Source organism: Carcharodon carcharias, chromosome 4 (assembly GCF_017639515.1).
Source record: "Carcharodon carcharias isolate sCarCar2 chromosome 4, sCarCar2.pri, whole genome shotgun sequence".
Classification (NCBI taxonomy): domain Eukaryota; kingdom Metazoa; phylum Chordata; class Chondrichthyes; order Lamniformes; family Lamnidae; genus Carcharodon; species Carcharodon carcharias.
In genome coordinates, this window is record NC_054470.1 from 136454027 (window position 1) to 136473490 (window position 19464).

At 43.5% G+C, this 19464-nt stretch overlaps 1 protein-coding gene across 9 annotated transcripts in view; it reads left to right on the top strand.

The window, feature by feature from the left end:
* mctp1a (multiple C2 domains, transmembrane 1a) overlaps window positions 1-19239 on the top strand; it is a 733548-nt gene extending 714309 nt beyond the window's left edge. For all 9 annotated transcript variants that reach the window (XR_005942877.1, XM_041186933.1, XM_041186932.1 and 6 more), the window contains 2 exons: window positions 13075-13172; window positions 18923-19239. Coding sequence is in view for 8 of the 9 variants with exons in the window: in XM_041186933.1 (XP_041042867.1) it covers window positions 13075-13172; window positions 18923-18997 (173 nt within the window). In the remaining variant the exon portion in view is untranslated. The remainder of the gene's footprint in view (window positions 1-13074; window positions 13173-18922) is intronic.
* Window positions 19240-19464: the final 225 nt, after the last annotated feature.

The following is a 19464-nucleotide window of genomic DNA, read 5'->3' on the forward strand; positions in this document are numbered from 1 at the left end:
GGCATCTTGGTGCTTCCTCCAAGCTGGAGGCCCTCCTCTTTCACTGTGATCCTGCCCTCTAGCCATTAGTTGGCCAATTCAGGGAAAATAACAACCATGTGACTGTTCCCCATATAATACAGGCTTATTACACCACTTTTGAACCTGACAGCGATGTTCTGAAACCCATGGAGAAAACCCTATCTCATGTTTCAAATGCATACTGACCATAACAGTATGAAGTTGTGAGCCATATTTATTCAAAGTTAGGCCCAAATTTTTTCTCCTGATTTGGGAGTGCAGAGTCGGGAGAATTCCTGATCCCACAAACCCGACTTGGGAGCAGCTGCCCCGGACAGCTAGATTTTTGTTTCAGAGTATGGATGCTAACTGGAGTTGGGCCTGCTGCCCGTGGCAAGAGTTTGGAGGCGGCCACAGGGTCTTCTGAGTGCCAAGGTGGGCTGATTAAAAGGTCTGCTCGGTGCTCTAGGACTTGACCTGGTTGTGAAAAAAACAGTAAAACCAAAAACAGCCCTCACCCCTCACACCCCCTCAACCCCCACCCATCTTCCATAGCCCCTCATACCCTTGCATGCCAACTTAGTGCCAAATCATACCAACCCATGGCCCCCCCATTCATCCCCATAGCCCTTTATAGGGTGGGATTTTCCCCCCATTACATCAAGTGCAGGAGTGGGCGTGAAAAACAGCATTTTACCTGCTGGCCGCAATGGCAGGTTTTTGCTCCGTATCATCTGCTCCCCAACTCAATAATTATGCACACATGTGAAACATGCCGAGTCGCTGGCAGGCAGCCTCTGATTCACCTGCCCCACTGTCAGCTCACTGCTTCCCCAGTTCAGGTACTACATTTAAATGGCACCCGTGCACAGCTTTGTCAATGTCTGCAGCCCAGGACTGCTCCACAGAAGACATGACTCCCAAAGGGAAAAAGCATGCTGCTCCAAAATTCAGTGGCGTTCTTTGGAGTACCTGTAGGATGCAGTCAGACATAGAAACATAGAAAATGGGAGCAGAAGTAGGCCGTTCAGCCCTTCAAGCCTGCTCGCAATTCATCATGATCATGGCTGATCATCCAACTCAATAGCCTGCCCCTGCTTTCTCCCCATATCCTTTGATCCCTTTTATCCCAAGAGCTATATCCAACTTCTTCAAAACATACAATGTTTTGGCCTCAACTAATTTCTGTGGTAGCGAGTTCCATTGGCTCAACACTCTCTGGGTGAAGAAATTTCTCCCCATCTGAGGCCTCAATGGTTTATCCTGTATTCTCAGACTGTGACCCCTGGTTCTGGACCCCCCACCATCTGGAACATCCTTCCTGCATCTACCCTGTGTAGTCCTGTTAGAATTTTATAGGTTTCTATGAGATCCCTCCCCTCTTTCTTCTAAACTCCAGTGAATATAATCCTAACCAACTCAATCTCTCCTCATATGTCAGTCCCGCCATCCCATGAATCAGTCTGGTAAACCTTCGCTGCACTCCCTCTATAGCAAGAACATCCTTCCTCAGATAAGGAGACCAAAACTGCACACAATATTCCAGGTGTGGTCTCACCAAGGCCCTGTACAATTGCAGCAGGACATCCCTGTTCCTGTATTCCAAGCCTCTGGCTATGAAGGCCAACATACCATTTGCCTTCTTTACCGCCTGCTGCACCTGCATGCTTACCTTCAGCGATTGGTGTACGAGGATACACAGGTTTTGTTGCACATTCCCGTCTCTCAATTTATAGCCATCCAGATAATAATCTGCCTTCCTGTTTTTGCTACTAAAATGGATAACCTCACATTTATCCATGTTATACTGCATCTGCCATGCATTTGCCCACTCACTCAGCTTGTCCAAATCACACTGAAGTCATCTCAGCATCCTCCTCACAGCTCACCTCCCACCCAACTTTGTGTCATCTGCAAATTTGGAGATATTACATTTAGTTCCCTCATCTAAATCATTAATATAGATTGCGAATAGCTGGGTTCCCAGCACCGATCCCTGTAGTACTCCACTAGTCATGGCCTGCCATTCGGAAAGAGACCTGTTTATTCCTACTCTTTGTTTCCTGTCTGCCAACCAGTTTTCCATCCATCTCAATACACTACCCCCAATCCCATGCACTTTAATTTTACATGCTAATCTCTTATGTGAGACTTTGTTGAAAGCCTTCTGAAAGTTCAAATAAACCACATCCACTGGCTCCTCCTCAACATCTCTACTAGTTACATCCTTGAAAAATTCCAGTGGATTTGTCAAGCATGATTTCCCTTTCATAAATCCATGCTGACTCTGTCCAATTCTGCCAGTGTTTTCCAGTGCTCAGCTATTAAATCTTTAATAATAGACTCTAGAATTTTCCCCACTATCGACATCAGGCTGACTGGTCTATAATTCCCTGTTTTCTCTCTACCTCCCTTTTTAAATAGTGGGGTTACATTAGCTACCCTCCAATCTGTAGGAGCTGCTTTAGAGTCTATAGAATCTCGGAAGATGGACACCAATGCCAGGACTGCTGCAATGTCCTCTAGCCCTGCTCATGCCACAGGAGGTCCAGCAAGTTCGCCAATCCAGCTTGGGAGGTGGTGGCAGTAGTGGTCAGTGCCAATGCCATGCAGAAGAGGTCAGCCGCCTAGTGCAGGAAGAGGATGAATGATCTCATCCGTTCTGCCAGCATGAGTCAATCATCTCATCACTCTAAACTCACACTCTCACAAACCCATCACACATTCACTGGCATCTCAGTCACTACCAGCTGAATAGACATCACTACTCACACTCACACACATACCCTCACCTCTTCATTTGGCCTCATCTCCTCTGGATCTTGTATCCTCCATCTGTCCACGGCTCCACTCAGCACCCACACATGGCAGGCAACCTTATCACCTGCCCTTGCATGCGTCTTGTGCTCACTCTCTCCATATGTCTTCATGCAGGACAAGCTCACACACAATAAGGGGGAGAGGTCCCAGACCAGGAGTGGAGTGCCCGACTCCAAGGTCCTCACTGAGTTTGAAAACTGTGCTATACAGCTGGCTGGAGAGGCCATCAACCGTGCCTGTGTCGATGGTGAGGTGGGCAATACATACCCAAGTAAGGATCCTGCACCAGCTCATCCATCAAACAACCATACTGGGAGTGCTTTGTCCCGTTTTAGAGTTACCTGCCATGCACAAATGATCTCTCCTTCTTACATAGGCACCTCTGGAAAGCTCCCAAAGGCATCTGTGAGCCAGGGCCTCAGCTCCAGCTCCAGTGACACTTCAAATGAGGAACCAGAGGACACCACAGCATAAAACCGTCACAGCGCTCACCCACACCCTCCACCAGCACAGAGACACACACTTCGGAGGGGCCTCATTCTCAGGCAGCCTCAGGCTCATGATCTGGTGAACACAGGACACAATGTGGTTCATTGCAGGTACAGGAAGGGACGTCCGAGGTCACCGGCACTCAGAGGGCTGCAGGAGGCCATGATTCTGCTGAGTCAAAGCCAGATGATGAGCCTTAGGACTCAGTCCTAAATCAGTTGCTGGAGCTGCAGCGACAATCACAGGAACATGGGGAAGGGTTGTCAGCTACATTCTTCAGATTACAATGGATGATCGAGGAGTCCATCTGCCTTCAGTCTGAGCTGATAACACTGGCACACTAACACACCAAGGTCAACACTGGCAGGTTGACAGCCACCATCCTTATCACCTGCCCTTGCAGTTGCAACTGGGATGCTGGCCAGACACTGGAAGAAGCTGCTTCTGGGGTCTGATGCTAGGACCTCCATCTCCAGTTAGCACCTCATCTCAGAAAGCATACATTTTGCCAAGGGTTCACCATCGTTCAAAGGATCAGGACCATGTGTGCCTAATGTGTAACTATTTACTCTCATATTGAAGTGCATGGGTGAAATGAGAGGAATATCAATTCTGCTGCTCATGCTGGCCCATAATGGAGGGCACTTGTCCAAGAGAGTGCTCACTACAACTCATGGTGGAGGCTGGTGGTTATCAGGGCCTCACGCTTGCCTGTGCTATGGCCTCTTCCCCTACAACCTCAGCTTCCTCAAACTCATTAGCCTCATCCCCTTCAATGTCCTTCTCATCGGAGAAGATGTGCAGCTCCTCCATCTCGTCATCTGGAAAGTCCCTCCCACTTTACACCTCCAGGCTGTGCAGAATGCAACAAGCCACAATGATCGATGAGATCCTCTGGGACTGTACTGGAGGGCTCCACCAGATCCGTCCATGCATCAAAAATGCATCTTTAGGATCCCTATAGTGTGCTCCATCAATGTTCAGCTATAGTGCCATGGGCCTCATTGTACTTTCTTTCTGCAGGAGCCTGAGGCTGCTGCAAGGCATCATCAGCCACTTACTTTGCAGGTACCCTTTGTCACCAAGGAATCAACCCTGGATCCTGTGTGGCCCCTCGAAGATATTCAGGATCTGTGATCTACTCTAGATGTAGGTGTCGTGGATGCTTCCTGGGTATTTGGCGCGAGTCTGCATGATCAGTTTCTCATGGTCACAGACCAGCTGAACATTAAACGAGTGGTAGCTTTTCCATTTGATGTATTTCAGTACCTGTAACCAGGGAGTTTTTATAGCAACATGAGTGCAGTCGATAGAACACTGCACTTATGGGAATCCAGAAATCTCAGCAAAGCCCAGTGCTCTGGCATCCTGACTTGCTTAATCTGTGTTGAAGTTGACATATTTGTGGGCCTTGGCAAAATGGGTGTCTGTAACGTCACGAATGCATTCGTGCATGGATGCTTGAGAGATCTCACAGAGGGCCCCAGTGGAGCCCTGAAAGGAGCCACTGATGTAGAAATTCAGAGCAGCCCTTACATTCAGAGCCACTGGCAATATATGCCCTCCCAGTCCAGGTGGCACCAATTCGTGGAGAATGTGGCAAATGTGAGTCAGAAGATCCCAGGACATGCGGAGCCATTGACAACATTGGTTGTCACTCATCTGCAGATAAGACATGCAAGTTCTGTATGCCCTGGGTCTTGCGAGCCATCTCCGCACGACGTCTCTGTGAGCCTCACCCTCTGTGCATGGAGGAGACCCTGCTGGCCTTGGTCTCGAGGGTCTTGCTTCTCCCTTTGGCAATCCAGGCATCTCTGTCGCAATCTTCTACTTTTTCTCTCCTGCTTGTAAGCAGTAATGCAGGCAGCAATAAATCCAGTCTCCACCTTCCTGATGAACTCCTGTCTGCACTATCTGTGACCATAATACAAGTGTCAGCATTAGTCTCCAAAGATCCTCTTTCTCTCAAAGATTCATCAGTGAATGTGGGTTCAAGGGCTTTCTTCCTGTGTCAAGAATACTCGCCTCTGAAATGATGGTCAGTGCAGAGTGTGTATCAAGCACTCCCCCCCCCCCCACAATGTGACTGACTGAACAGTCAACTCATGCCAACCTATGAGCCCCACCCACTACCACTGGCCCTTACAACCTCCATGCCAACTTACCCAGTTTCCGCAATGGACTGACCTCAGGAGCTAAGCTGAGATAAAGGGGCATAACTTCCGAGCTCCCGTGTGTCAGAATTGGGGTGTACCCCAAAGATGCACTGGGGAATCCCACTCAGAAGTTCCCAAGGGTTTGCACAGCAATTACTCAGAAGTGCAAACTTCCTCTGGATAACTTTGCTGCATTGGGAACCATATGAAAAGGCGATTTTGATCGCAAGCTTCAGATGGTTCCATCAGGGTTACACCAATAGTTACCCAGAAAAAGTTAGAAGAATTAAAACCTCTTCTAACTATTTTAAATACCCAGACCAACCTCCATGGGGCTTCCCCCACATCCCCAACCACCTCCCGCAAGGATTCGCCCCCTGTGGGCCCGACCTAAGCCCCACCAACCTCCAACACACCCCCAACTTCTGGTCCCCCCAACCCCATACACTAACCTCTGGTCCTCCCACCCCCCCCCCCCCCCCCCCCCCCCCCAACCTCTGACCCTCCATCCCCTTGACTTCTGACACCCCCACCCCTCTGACCTCCCAGCCTCCCAACCCCCGACCTCCTATACCCCCGACCTCCGACCCCCTCCACCACCCTGACCTCCGATACCCCCACCCTTCTGATCTCCAAAGCCAGTCGGAAGTTAAGACCCAAAATAGAATGAAGTTCTAAGTACCTATTACAGGCTTCACTATATTAAAAAAAACTTGCATTTATAAAATCCCATTCAGTACATTTAAATTCCTACAAGTACTTATTCCTTTGTAAAAGCAAACGCTTTCTTCAAATACTTAATCCCTTATAAAACAAACATTTGTATGTGTAGCCGCACATCAAAGACAACTCATCTCTTTAAAAACTTGGAGCTGTGATTTAAACTGAACTTACAGCCCTCTTACTGTGATAATGATAGGTTGTATAAGCAGTCAAACAGAAATAACTGTAATGATAGCACTCAGCCTTATGTCAACAAACTCCTAGTGAAATTGGAAGCACTTTTTTTTTCAACTGCAGTCTAGCTGTTTCTTTTCAAATTTTAATGGGCAGGAGATTTAAATGACAACAGCTTCTCAGTTCTACCAAGTTTATCCATTTCTGACAGTTTATCCTGACAGCTCCCAAAGCTCCTTTGGAAGAGGTAAGGTACCCTTTGGGAGAAGTAAGGTAACTTTTGGAATGGTTAAGGGTACCCAGAGGAGTGAGTACCTTATCTCTCCCAAAGGATACCTTACCTCTCCAAAGGAGTACCTTCCCTTCCAAAGAACGCCAGTAGGTTCAGACCTTTTCTACAAATGTCTAGAGTCCACGAGTCTGATATTTCGATGACCAAAATTGCTTCCGTTTGAAGGCAGCTGCACTTTTAAATGTGAAGCTGTCTCCGTGAACTGTGGATGAGCCATTCCCTCCCCCCCTCCACCCCATTCTCCCCCAGCAAAAATGGTAGGTACCAGATTTGAGGGCAGGACTTCCAGATTCTTGGCTTCCCTGCCATTTTGTCTAAGGCTAAATCCATCTGTCTTTACGAAAATTCAGTCCTTTATATTTAGTAGAAAAGAACATGTTGGAGCTATTGAACTAAGTTGAAATAAACTAGGCTAGCAAAAAACAGAAAGGCTTCTTAACGTTATTCGGGCCCCAAAAGAGAACCTCTCGAAGTCAGTTGTAAAATCTGCTTTATTTTGCAACATCCACGGTTTAGATCAATGAAGAATTTAATAAAACTTTGCTGTTCCAGTTTCCTAAAATGTTGCCAAATGTAGGTGAGATATTACAGCTATTAGCTGGGTTAGTCTGAGACACACAAAGTGGGGTGAGGAGAAGTCTGTCTGTGAGTGCCTGTGTGCCCTACGGTTAAAGTAGATTCATTGCATAGCTTTTATAGTTGATAGTTTTCAATTACAAGCCGCATTGGGCTGTCTATATAGAACAGGCCTCTGTAGAGCATTGTCTTTCTCGGCTAGTTTGATCTTCAGATGGCCTACTAAAGCCCAAAACTGCTCTTTAGAGAACTGCTATTTCAACTCTGCACCAAAATAAAAAAAATATATAATTATTTCTAAAAGATTAATGCACAAAAGGGGTTGCTTTTTCTCAGAGGTGATACAATGTATTAAGTTTAACTATTAAAATGTTACAAGTTAAACAAAAAGAAACATTGTTTCTATTGTGTCCAAGGTTGTTGCATGATATTTATGGCTGAAATGGCAATTAAAATGTTGTTTATATAACAAAAATAGTTGCTCGATAATTTGTATTTGCTTGAAATATTGCTTATGGTTCTGCACAATACAATGCTGAACGCCCTCCGGTGCCTTGACCAGGTAACCTTTCTTCACGTGTGAGCCCATGTGGGGATTGAAAGATTATCAGATTTGGTGGAGGGAAGCCATGTGGGTAAACATACCTGATATCCATACCCGTTCACATTATAGCAGGAGTCATTGAATAGGGATCTGGAAGGCAAACGTATGCTGATGGTTTCCCAAGCTTACAGTTAGGGAGCTTGAAGTTCAAAATAATCACACAGTTAGACACAAAGACTGGAGCTTTCGTCAAATTTTTTTTGTGTATTTTTCACATTTCACCATCTTCAGCTGCTTCATCAATGACTTTCCTTCCATCATAAGGTCAGAAGCGGGGATATTTGTTGATGGTTGCACAATGTTGAGCAACATTTGTGACTCCTCAGATACTGACGCAGTCCATGTACAAATGCAGCAAGGCCTTGATAAAATTCATGCTAGGACTGATAACCGGCAAATAACATTCGTGCTACATAAGTGCCAGGAAATGACAATCTTCAACAAGAGAGTTTCCAACCATCTCCCCTTGACATTAAATAGTATTACCATCTCTGAATCCCCTACTATCAACATCCTGGGTGGTTACCATTGACCAAAAACTGAACTGGATTGTGGCTATAAGAGCAGGTCAGAGGCTGGGAATTCTTTAGAGAGTAACTCACCCCCTGACTCACCAAAACCTGTTCACCATCTACAAGGCACAAGTCAGGGAATATGATGGAATACTCTCCTTTTGCCTGGATGAGTGCAGCTCCAGTAACACTCAAGAAACTCAACACCATCCAGGACAATGCAGCCTGCTTGATTGGTACCCCATCCACCGACTTAAATATTCACTCCCTCAACCACCGATTTACGGTGGCAGCAGTGCGTACCATCTACAAGCTACACTGCAGCAACTTATCAAGTCTCTTTCGACAGCAGCTTCCAAACCCACGACCTCAACACCAGGAAGGACAAGAGCAGAAGATGCATGGCAAGTTCCCCTCCAAGCCACACACTATCCAGATTTGGAACTATATCATCATTCCTTCACTATCGCTGGGTCAAAATCCTGGAACTCCCTTCCTAACAGCACTGTGGGTGTACCTACACCACATGGACTGCAGCGGTTCAAGAGGATGGCTCACCACCACCTTCTCAAGGGAAATTAGGGATGGGCAATGAATGCTGGCCTAGCCAGTGACATCCACATCCTGTGAAAGAATAACAAAAATGTGAGGTGAAACGATATATTGTTGCTTTGGTTGCACTGGCTTTAGTGCAGTACTGAATGATGTGACACTCTGGATATCTATGGATGACAATATCGTTCCTAAATCATTTTAGAGTAATATGACAATATAATACCAACTACATCCTCGTGAGTTCTAAATATATGTTGTGAAAGTTATCGCTAGCCTATATTCCAGTTTCTGGTGCCATTTTAGGGAAGCAGGTTCAGTGCTTGGCCTGCCCCCATGAGCCAATTAGGGTCATTAAGAGCTTTGTGAAGGTCAGTCAAATAAAGCAACCTGAGGAACAAAATATCAAAGTTTATAAATGACTTGGTGGAGATGCTAGAGTTGCAAATATGGGCTACATTTTACGTGCCTCTGTCGGGCATGTTTCTGGCAGGCGGGAGCGGGTAAAATAGGGTGGGTGCACCAATGCACCACCTTCCCAGTCAGCTCTGAGGTCACCTTTATAAAACAGTGGGGGGGAACGGTGAGGAAGAAGGCACCGAAGTCAGCAGTCCGCCCACCATATTTAAATAGGTAATATGGGTGCATTAGGCTTGTTACCAAGCCAATTGACACTGATAATACGCCGCCCATGCCATAAAACGTTTGGGGTGGGCAGTCAGGCAGGAATAGGCCGCCCTATTTTTTAGCTACGTTCATCAAAAGGAGAGAAGGAAGGATGGCTCAATCTTCAGGGACAGCCCTCGGTGGCTAGCTGGAGGGGGGTGGGTGGGGGCAGCCCACCTAAGATGGGATCCTCCAATCTTCCCACTTTCTTCCTAATCTCCTGCAACCTAACACCCAAACCCTCCCCACCCCACTCCCTCACCTCCCAAAACCCTCACTGCCCAATACCCCAGACCTACCAGCTTCGAGGATCCATGCCTTCATCCTCCTTTTCTTGCAATGCCGGCAGCAGCCACTGAGGCTGCTGGGACTGATGGAACTGCCAGTCAATTGGATTGGCCAGCAGCACCAGAGGGAGGGGCTTCCTCCCCAGTGAGAGGGGGAAGTACCACAGCACGTTATGGCTGCGGGGCGGGCCAGCCTGGAGCGAGTCAGCTCCACGCCGATTTTGCTTCCGGGTACAGGGATGCAGGGGTCAAGCCGCCTGTTGCTCCCACCCCTCACCCTTCCCCCATTTTATTCAGCCCTATATATGCAATAATCCACATGGATTTTGACAATGACGTCGATGAATAAAGTAATTGATGAAATTCAACATAGATAAACATGAAGTTTAGGTATGCAAGTGCCAGGTAATGACCATCTCCAACAAGAGGGAATCCAACATCACCCCTTGATGTTCAATGGCATAACCATCACTGAATCCCCCACTATCAACATCCTGGGGGTTACCATTGGCCAAAATCTGAACTGGTCTGGCCATATAAATACTGTGGCTACAAGAGCAGGTCAGAGGCTAGGAATCATGCGATGAGTAACTCACCTCCTGACTCCTTAAAGCCTGTCCCCCACCTACAAAGCACAAGTCAAGCGTGTGGTGGAATATTCCCCAGTTGGCTGGATGAGTGTAGTTCATACAACACTCAAGAAGCTTGACACCATCCAGGACAAAGCAGCCCACTTGATTGTCACCAAATCCACAAACATTCACTCCCTCCACCACCAACACACAGTAGCAGCAGTGTGTACCATCTACAAGATGCACAGCAGGAATTTACCAAGGCTCCTTCGACAGCACCTTCCAAAGCCCCGACCACTACCAATTGGACGGGCAAGGGAAGCATAATTGGGAACACTGCCACCTGGAAGTTCCCCTCCAAGCCACTCACCATCCTGACTTGGAAATATATCGCCCTTCCTTCACTATCGCTGAGTCAAAATCCTGGAACTCCCTCCCTAACAGCACTGTGGGTGTACCTACATCACATGGACTGCAGCAGTTTAAGAAGGCAGCTCACCACCACCTTCGCAAGGGCAACTAGGGATGGACGATAAATGCTGGCCCAGCCAACGAAGCCCACATCCTGTGAATGAATAAAAAAAAATAACAGTAACATATCTGAAGGGATTTTGGAAGAAAGGTCTGTAAAACAAATATCTTTGAACCAATCAAGAAAGCAAACGATTATCTAGCAGTGTGACTTGTAAGTTAAAGGAGGTGTCAAGTAACTTGTTTAGTTTTGGTCTTAATATTAGAGAAACAGTATAACATTATTGATATCCAGAGGATGGAGGTTGTGTGGTTGATTCTGAAACTAGAAAGGCTAGTTTATGTTGAAGGACTGTCCAACCTGTGACATTCCTTTTTTGAGAGGAAGAGAATGAGCAGGGATTTAATAGATGTCCTTATAACTTTCAGGGTAGGAGAAATTAAATCCAGGAAGGTTCCTTGGCCAAGTATACATTCAATGACCTGCAGACACCACATTAATTAATGTTAAAATAAAATAAATTTAAGTAATATTTTTCAGAGAAAAGGTGATAGAAATATAGGTTACATTACCAATGGATATATTATGACAGCTTTAGAGATAAAAATTGGATCAATTCCTATTTTCTATTTAGGATACATGTCTTCTACAGTTACAGTATGGAACCTAATGGGAGGCTAAATAGACCAGTTGTCATCTTCAGGCAAAAATAATACTATGTTACTATTTAACCAACATCCGATAAATAAATAGAAATAACAACACAGAAACGGGCCGTTCATTTTAACCAATCTGTGTTGGTATTTATCCTCCAACTGAGCAAAAATTTCTAATCATATTTACCACTCATGTTTCCATATACCATTATTTCCTTTTCCTTCATCCACCTATCCAATTTAATGTTGAATGTTGACATTGTTTCTACCTCAACTATTAACCCTGGAAATTAACTCTGCAGCCTCGCAACTCTTCATGTCATGAGGTTTTGCCTGCCCTCTTTTCCAATTCTATCACATTTAATCTTGTATATGTAGCCCCTTAATATTGATTACTGGAAACACCCTATCTCTATCTACCCGTTCAATCATTTCATAATTTTCAGCACTTTTATCTATAAGGGTTAGTTAGATGAAGAAGGGTAAAAGGAGGTTTGTGTGGAGCGTAAATACTGTATGGCCCTGTAGGGCTGAATAGCCTCTTCCTGTGCTGTTACTGCTTTGTATTATTTTGTGATAATGTTTGCAGGTGAAAAGTGTTATTCTACAATCCCTAAGCACAATACAGTCCGGTAACCTGTGTTTTTTTACATTCCCTAAGGAATTTACATTCCAGACAGTGTGGGCAGGTGACGTACATTATTCTCCAGGCCCTGTAGAGAATGTGGAGAGGTGATCTGTGTTATGCTCCAATGCCTAAATTGATGGGGTTATTTGAAGGGGGCGGGAGGAGGCGTGTGTGGCGCATAAGTATCAATATGGACCTGTTGGGTGAAATAACGTAGAGAACTTGCAGGTGGTAGTGTTCCCATGCATTTGCTGCCTTTGTCCTTCTAGGTAGTAGAGGTTTCGGGTTTGGATGATGCTGTCGAAGGAGCCTTGGTGAGTTGCTGCAGTGCATCTTGTAGGTCATACATACTGCTGCCACAGTGCGTTGGTGGTAGAAGGAATGAGTGTTTAAGATGGTGGATGCGGTACCAATCAAGCAGCCTAGATGGTGTCAAGCTTCTTAAGTGTGGGTGTAGCTGCACCCAGATAAATTACATTTTGTTGTGTGCTTAGATTTGGATTACAGGCCTACGTCAGGCCTGTCATCGTGTTTTTCCAGTGTTGATAGGTTTTCAGCGGAAAGAAGAACAAAATACAGAATTCGTTAACATAACGCACACTATCCTGTTGTCAGGTGCCGCTGTTTCAATTAAGAAAAGTTTTAATTGTAAATGTAAGTGTAAATATGCTATTGTATTCTAATATGAGAAGATTTGGCACAATTCAGTAATGCAAAATTGCCATAGGAAACCATGTAAGGTGATTTCATTATGTAGAGGTCCATGTTCATTTGCACAGGCATGAAGCGAGATTGCTGCATCTACTAATTACAGTTCATCACGTTAACAGTAATTTGAGCTCAGGAAAATGAGAAAAACAAAATGTCTGATATTCTTTCATCACAATTTTCACAGGTATCCACAAATTCACAAAAAAACTTCGCAATCCATTACTTATTGATAATAATGAACTGCTCGACTTCCTCTCCAGAGTTCACTCAGATGTGCAAGTGGTAAGTGCCTTTTGAATCTGTCTCAAGTAACAGGTGACATGTAATTCACTAAATTCCAAATGCAGAGGCAACCACTTCTAGTGCATGATCCTTTCCATTGTGACATAACTAAAGGAAGCAGGACTGGTGAAATCTCATCACTTATGACTTTAAAATTGCCAGGGCCAGAATTTTTAGCTCAGCGGGCGGGCACGCGCCCGACCCAACCGAGCATGAAATGACGTGCGATGACATCGGCCGGTAATTTTTCACTGCCTGTTCAACCTAACCAACAGTTGGCAGGCAGGCAAAAAGGCCAAGCGGCCTTTGCATTTTTTTGGAAACCTCATCCACGGGTGGGGTGAGGTTTCCAAATGCAAGTACAAATGAAATAAAAACTTTATTTTTGAATTAAAAACATGTCCCTGCTCATGTGACAAAGTCACATGAGGGGACATGTTTCATTACATTTTTCTATGCTTTATAAATTTTTTCAATATCTTCATCTCCCTGAGGCAGCTCCATGCCTCAGGGGGATTATTCAGCGCTCTTTCGTGCGGATGCGTGAAGTTCGCACTAGGCCTGCTCGCCCTCCTCCTCCTGCCCGCACAGGCACCACTCAGGGCTGCCGCACGCTTATCACGCTGGGTGGGCATTAATTTGCCCACCAGCATGAAATCATGGTGCACTATCGATCACAGTTGGCTTCCCGACCGACCCTGCCAATCCCAAACGCTAAGGGCAAAATTCTGCCCCAGGTGTACTTACTGCACTAAAATGGAATTTTAATTTTCAGTTACATCTTTCTATAGATTGAAATGATATTGGAAAAGTAATAGGATTAACTCTGGGATTGAGCATTCCAGGCGTGGAGCATTACACTCAAGGAGCACTGACTGGGAAATTTTGGGTTCATCATATCTGATCCTCCTATGATTAATTTAGGAGTGAATGATTTCTCAGCCAGTGATCCCTGCAATCACTGTTTTGCACCTCATAACACTTTCAAACAATTTTTAACAGCTGTGGAACCATACGAGAATGGTGAAAAACATTTCCTGCACTATCCCAGGGATACAGCACAAAAATAAACTCCTTTTTGTCAAATTATAGATTTGTTCCAAAGTGATAACATTTCAATCTGAGTTCATGTGATTGACTACAATTTTTCACCCATTCTCTGATCTCGCACTCTGAGTAGGGGCATGGGCTCTGAGCAACCATATTACTCTGATTTAAGTTTTTGAATGTAAATCTGCCTTCCATGTGCCATCCAGAGTCAGTTTAGTAGTAGCTGTTCATATTGCTGCATTAAACCAAAAAAGTACTTTTTGAAGAAACATAAAGAAAATCAGAAGAATTCCAACAAATCTGGATATCTGAGGATTGTTGATAGGAGTGTTAAAATTCAAAATCATTCAATATGATCTTTTTCATATTCATTCTCATCCTGTATTCACTTCTGTTGCCATTCAGGGCAGAATTTTGTCAGCGGTTTATACTGCTTATCATAAAAGGTGGAATGCTACAGGTAGAGCCTCCTGCAGGTTAACATTTTAATTCTGACTCAACTCTAAAGTCAGGAAGCATTAAAAGGCCCAAATGCAATACCCATGACACAAAACATGGATGATGAATGTAACTGCATTTTACTTTTGTATTCATATATTCACTTCATAAGGATCAGAATAAAAAATGTCATTAACACAAAAAAGGAACATTCAGCAATAAAAGTCTAGCTCATTTTAAAAGCCTTAAAAAGACACTAATGACACATCATGTACCCTCAAAGGAATTGGGAATAATAAAAGTAGTTTGAAGTTAAATGAACACAAATAACCAATTTTAAGAGATTTTATAGGCACTACCTTTTCTATCACGCTTGGGAAAGTGCAATTAGAATATTATTCCTTTTGAAGTGTTCATGGAATTCGTACACTTTTGTGTTATTCTTAAGTATTATTTTGTGCTATACTTGTAATAGTGAAGGCTACATTTCAAGCTTGAGATTATTATATAAAAAGCTTTAGAATACATTAGAATGAACCTTCACAGAATTAAATATTTCCTGTTTTAGAGTTTCTGGATGAATCTTGATATCTTATATGAAAACATGCAAATATTAAAGCATGTAAAATGCGTATGCCTTATTGATTCCATCGCCACTCATTTCCTTTGTAATTTATGTAAAACTCACTATGAACCAGATGTTTAATTAAAATTAAATTTATTCAACATGCAAAGAGATTCCCAGTTTCATGTACATAACTTGACATTTTTTCTAACGGACCCTAATATGAGAAGGTATGGCACAATTCAATAACGCAAGATTGCCACAGGAATCCATGTAAACCATTATGTAGAAGTCCATTTTGTCTTCACATTTTTTACAAACCATTAATCCCTCCTCTGTTAAAGCTGGCAATTCATACAATAGTGTGAGTGAAGGGGCACCTCTGGTACTTTGTCTAAGTGGGCATTCTACATATTGAACCTAAGCAGTGAGTGGGAGGCATCCAATCACTCGTGTGGGGTATCACAGACAAGCCTGACATTGTTGCCACTCAACAACCTCACTTGACTACTAGGACTACTTGTAGTATCCCAGCTACCTTTTGTGAAATCAACTAACCTCAGCACCAACTAAGATTCAAATTTTTTTTGAACTGTCTAGTTCAATTTTGTTAGGCAACACATTTACCAATTGAGCATCCAAGAAACCTTAATTTACATGTTTTTGCTTCTTGCTATTTAGTATTATATAAACCACAGATTCTTCTGTGACCATTGTCAAAGACATATCACAATTTGTTCTTTTCAAATTGTGATTTCTACAGGCTAATCTAACCTGCTCATTTTAGCTTCCTCCTCACATCCTGCTGGAGCACACCTTCTCTGTGTGAACCAGCTAAGAACTGACAAAGCCGAGGCAATTAACCTGAGTGATAGGAGCCCTAGCTTTCAAACTTGCATCTTTAGTGAACCATGATGTAAACTACGAAGCTATTCCTTAACACGTGTTCCTTTTGATTACATTTCTGATGAAAGACATTTTTTGTCAAACATTCGGTTTTGGAAATGCTTTAAAGGAACAATAACAACTTGCATTTTTATAGCGCTTTAATCTTATAAAACACCCCAAGGCATTTCACAGAAAAGAAAAATTTGACACCGAGCCACCTAGGGAAATATTAGATCAGATGACTGAAAGTTTAATCAAAGAGGTAGATTTTAAGAAGTGTCCTAAAGGAAAAGAGAGGTGGAGAGGATGAGCAATTTAGGGAGATATTTCCAGAGCTTAGGGCCTTGGCAGCAGGAGAAACAAATGCCAAAGGTGGAGAAATTAAATTCATGGATGCTCAGATATCTTGAAGGGTTGTGGAGCTGAAGTAGATTACAGAAATATAGATGGGCAAGTGCATGGACGGATTTGAAAACAAGGATGTGTATTTTAAAAGTGAGGCATTGATTAACTGAGAGCCGATGTAGGGCAGCAAGCATGGAGTGATGGGTGAACAAGACTTGGTGCAAGTTAGAACACAGCAGCGTTTTGGATGACCTCAAGTTTACATAGGCCAGAATTTTACCCCGTCAGGTGGGTGCACGCCCAACCCAAACAAGTGTAAAATGACGCGCGATGACATTGAGCAAGCATCCCAACATCTTCGCGCACTCGCCATGATATTTCGGTCGGTAGGCATGTGCAAGGATCAGCAGTGCACCCGCCAACAATTAACAGGCCTACTAAGACCATTAAAGTACCAATTAAATGTAAGTTTACGCTGCCCATCCAACCTTACAGTTGGCGGGCAGGCGAAAAGGCCTAGCGGCCTTTGCACTTTTTAGGAAACCTCGCCCATGGGCGGGATTAGGTTTCCAACAGCAACTAAAAGTAAAATTAAAATTTTAAGTTTTCATTAATAACATGTCCCTGCTCATGTGACAGTTTTTTTTTAACATTTTTAAATGCTTTATTTTTGATTTTTTTATACCTTGGAGCTTTGCCTGTGTGCACCTCCACCCCCCTAGCCCCCACACAGGCAGCGCTGCAACAAATGTTTCATGCTGGGTGTACCTTAATTGGCCCAACAGCATGAAATCACAGTCGCGGTCTGATCGCGGGCGGCAATAGGTTTCCCAGCCACTCTCGCTCGCCCCTGCTGAGCCCACCAAACCAGGGCAAAATTGTGCCCATGGAGTAGAATGTGAAAAGCCAGCCAAGAGTCATTGGACCAGTGAAGTCTACAGGTAAAAAGGGCATGGATGAGGGTTTCAGCAGCAGATGAGCTTTCAGTTGTCATGTACTGCATAATTCCATTTCTGTTCAGTATTTATTTGTAAATAATTAAGTATGCTAAATTTGATGATGACAAAATAGGGAATAAGTGTTATAGAGCAGTGGAACTGATTTTCCTCATATAGCCACCATAGATGTACTTTTCCTGTAGATACTAATTAGCCATATAAATGGACAAGAAGTTATCAACACCTTCCGCTAGCTATGGTGATAACTGCTAAAAGCATCAAATCTCTGTATTAAACAAAGCAAAATTATCAGCAAGGAGAATTAATGAGGAGCTGGTCTAAGAGCTGACCTTCCTCTCAGGTTCCCCACTAGGCATCCAGCAGGCATGGCCCAGACACACTCCTAGTGCAAGACCTGTGTCCTAACACTCAAATTAGTGGCCAGCATTAGCATTTATTGACTAATTGCCCAGTGACCTGACATCCTGGGCTAGGGAAAAATTCTCTGGCTGCCCTCAGTGTGTGGAGTCCTGGCACAAGCACCGCTGCCACTTTTTTTGGGATGCATTTCTATTTAGGCCCAGCTACATGATTTCAGGTAAAGCTCAGAACTCCCAGGTTGGTGTTGTGATGGAGACCTGACATTATGGGGGTAAATTTCCATTTATGTTGTTTTCCCAGGGTTTCAGCAGCAATTCTGTCAAAGTTAAGTTGAGTGATTAGGAGAAGCCCTGACAACATTTACCTGCTGTGGATATCTACTCTCATTTTCTATCCACTGCCCTGGGAACTGATAGTTTCCTAGGTACATTGAGAAGGAAAATTATTTCTCATCTTTGATCCTGAAGTTATTTCTGAGCTTGCTATTTCAAGTTTGGTTGTATAATTTCAAGCATGTTCTGTTATATCATAGCTGACTTGTAACTCTTTCGAGTACAAACACGTTTCCATCTGTTTCAGATGAAGTTACATTGTTTCATAGTTTGCCATCGTGAGATTTGAACTCTTGATCTTGGGGTTACAAACCCAGTACCATGACCACTTGGCTATTTAGGCCAAGCTTGTATAATTTCAAGGTGCATATTGGAATTTGGACTGGAATGAACTAATGGTTAATTAAAGAATTTGCATAAAGGTGAAATCACTGAGGACAGCCCAGTTCTGTGATTTTGAATCCTATAAAAATCACCAGCACAGCCAGGATGCTTATATATAATCCTTATATGGCAACAAGCTTTGAGCAGATTCTGTTTATTTTCCTCTATTCTGAATTCTCAAGAATACACACAGACTCAACGTTATACAAAGGCAGCACTGTTTACTGGCAGAAGTTTCTACAGTGCTGCTTTTTCCTTTACAACATTTCTTTTACCCTATTGTCTTCAAGCCCAGCTGGGCTACTAAAGCAGCTTTTAAGAAACCACTGATTTTTTCCATTGTACCATCCTAGTCCTTTCCTATGCTTTTACCACTGCTAGCATAGAATCATCTGATCACTTGGTTTCTCAAAACTTTTGTTTAAACAGGTGCACTTTCACGAGTTGAATCAAGAATCTAGTCAGGGAATGATGACTTTTAAGAAGAAAAACAACTCAGGATAGCCAAACCCCTCAACCAGAGAAATGCATCTGCTTTCTGAAGATTAGAAAGGGATCGGCTGCCAGAGTACCATTTCCTTTTCTTCATTCATTTATTTTCATTTTTATAATGAAATGTAGCATCTGTAAATGTTGTACAATATTGAACTCTGTATTTGAAAATGCATACTGCTTATTATTGTATAAAACATATGTTAAAACTGTTAAAATTATGTTCTCATGATATTAAAGCTTTGCAGAATATGCCTAATGCCTGAATCTTTATAAATAGTATAAAGCAGAGGTGGTAAATACTTACAAACTGTCCAGTGGCAATCATCCAGTCATCCAAAGAGATATTTCAGCATTACACATTTTGACCATTTCTAATGTTTGTTTTCTTGTAAACAGTCATTACAGTTCCTATTGTAATGATGAACTCCTGCAATAAAATGATGTACTATTAATAGTGTACATATTTTCTCCTATTC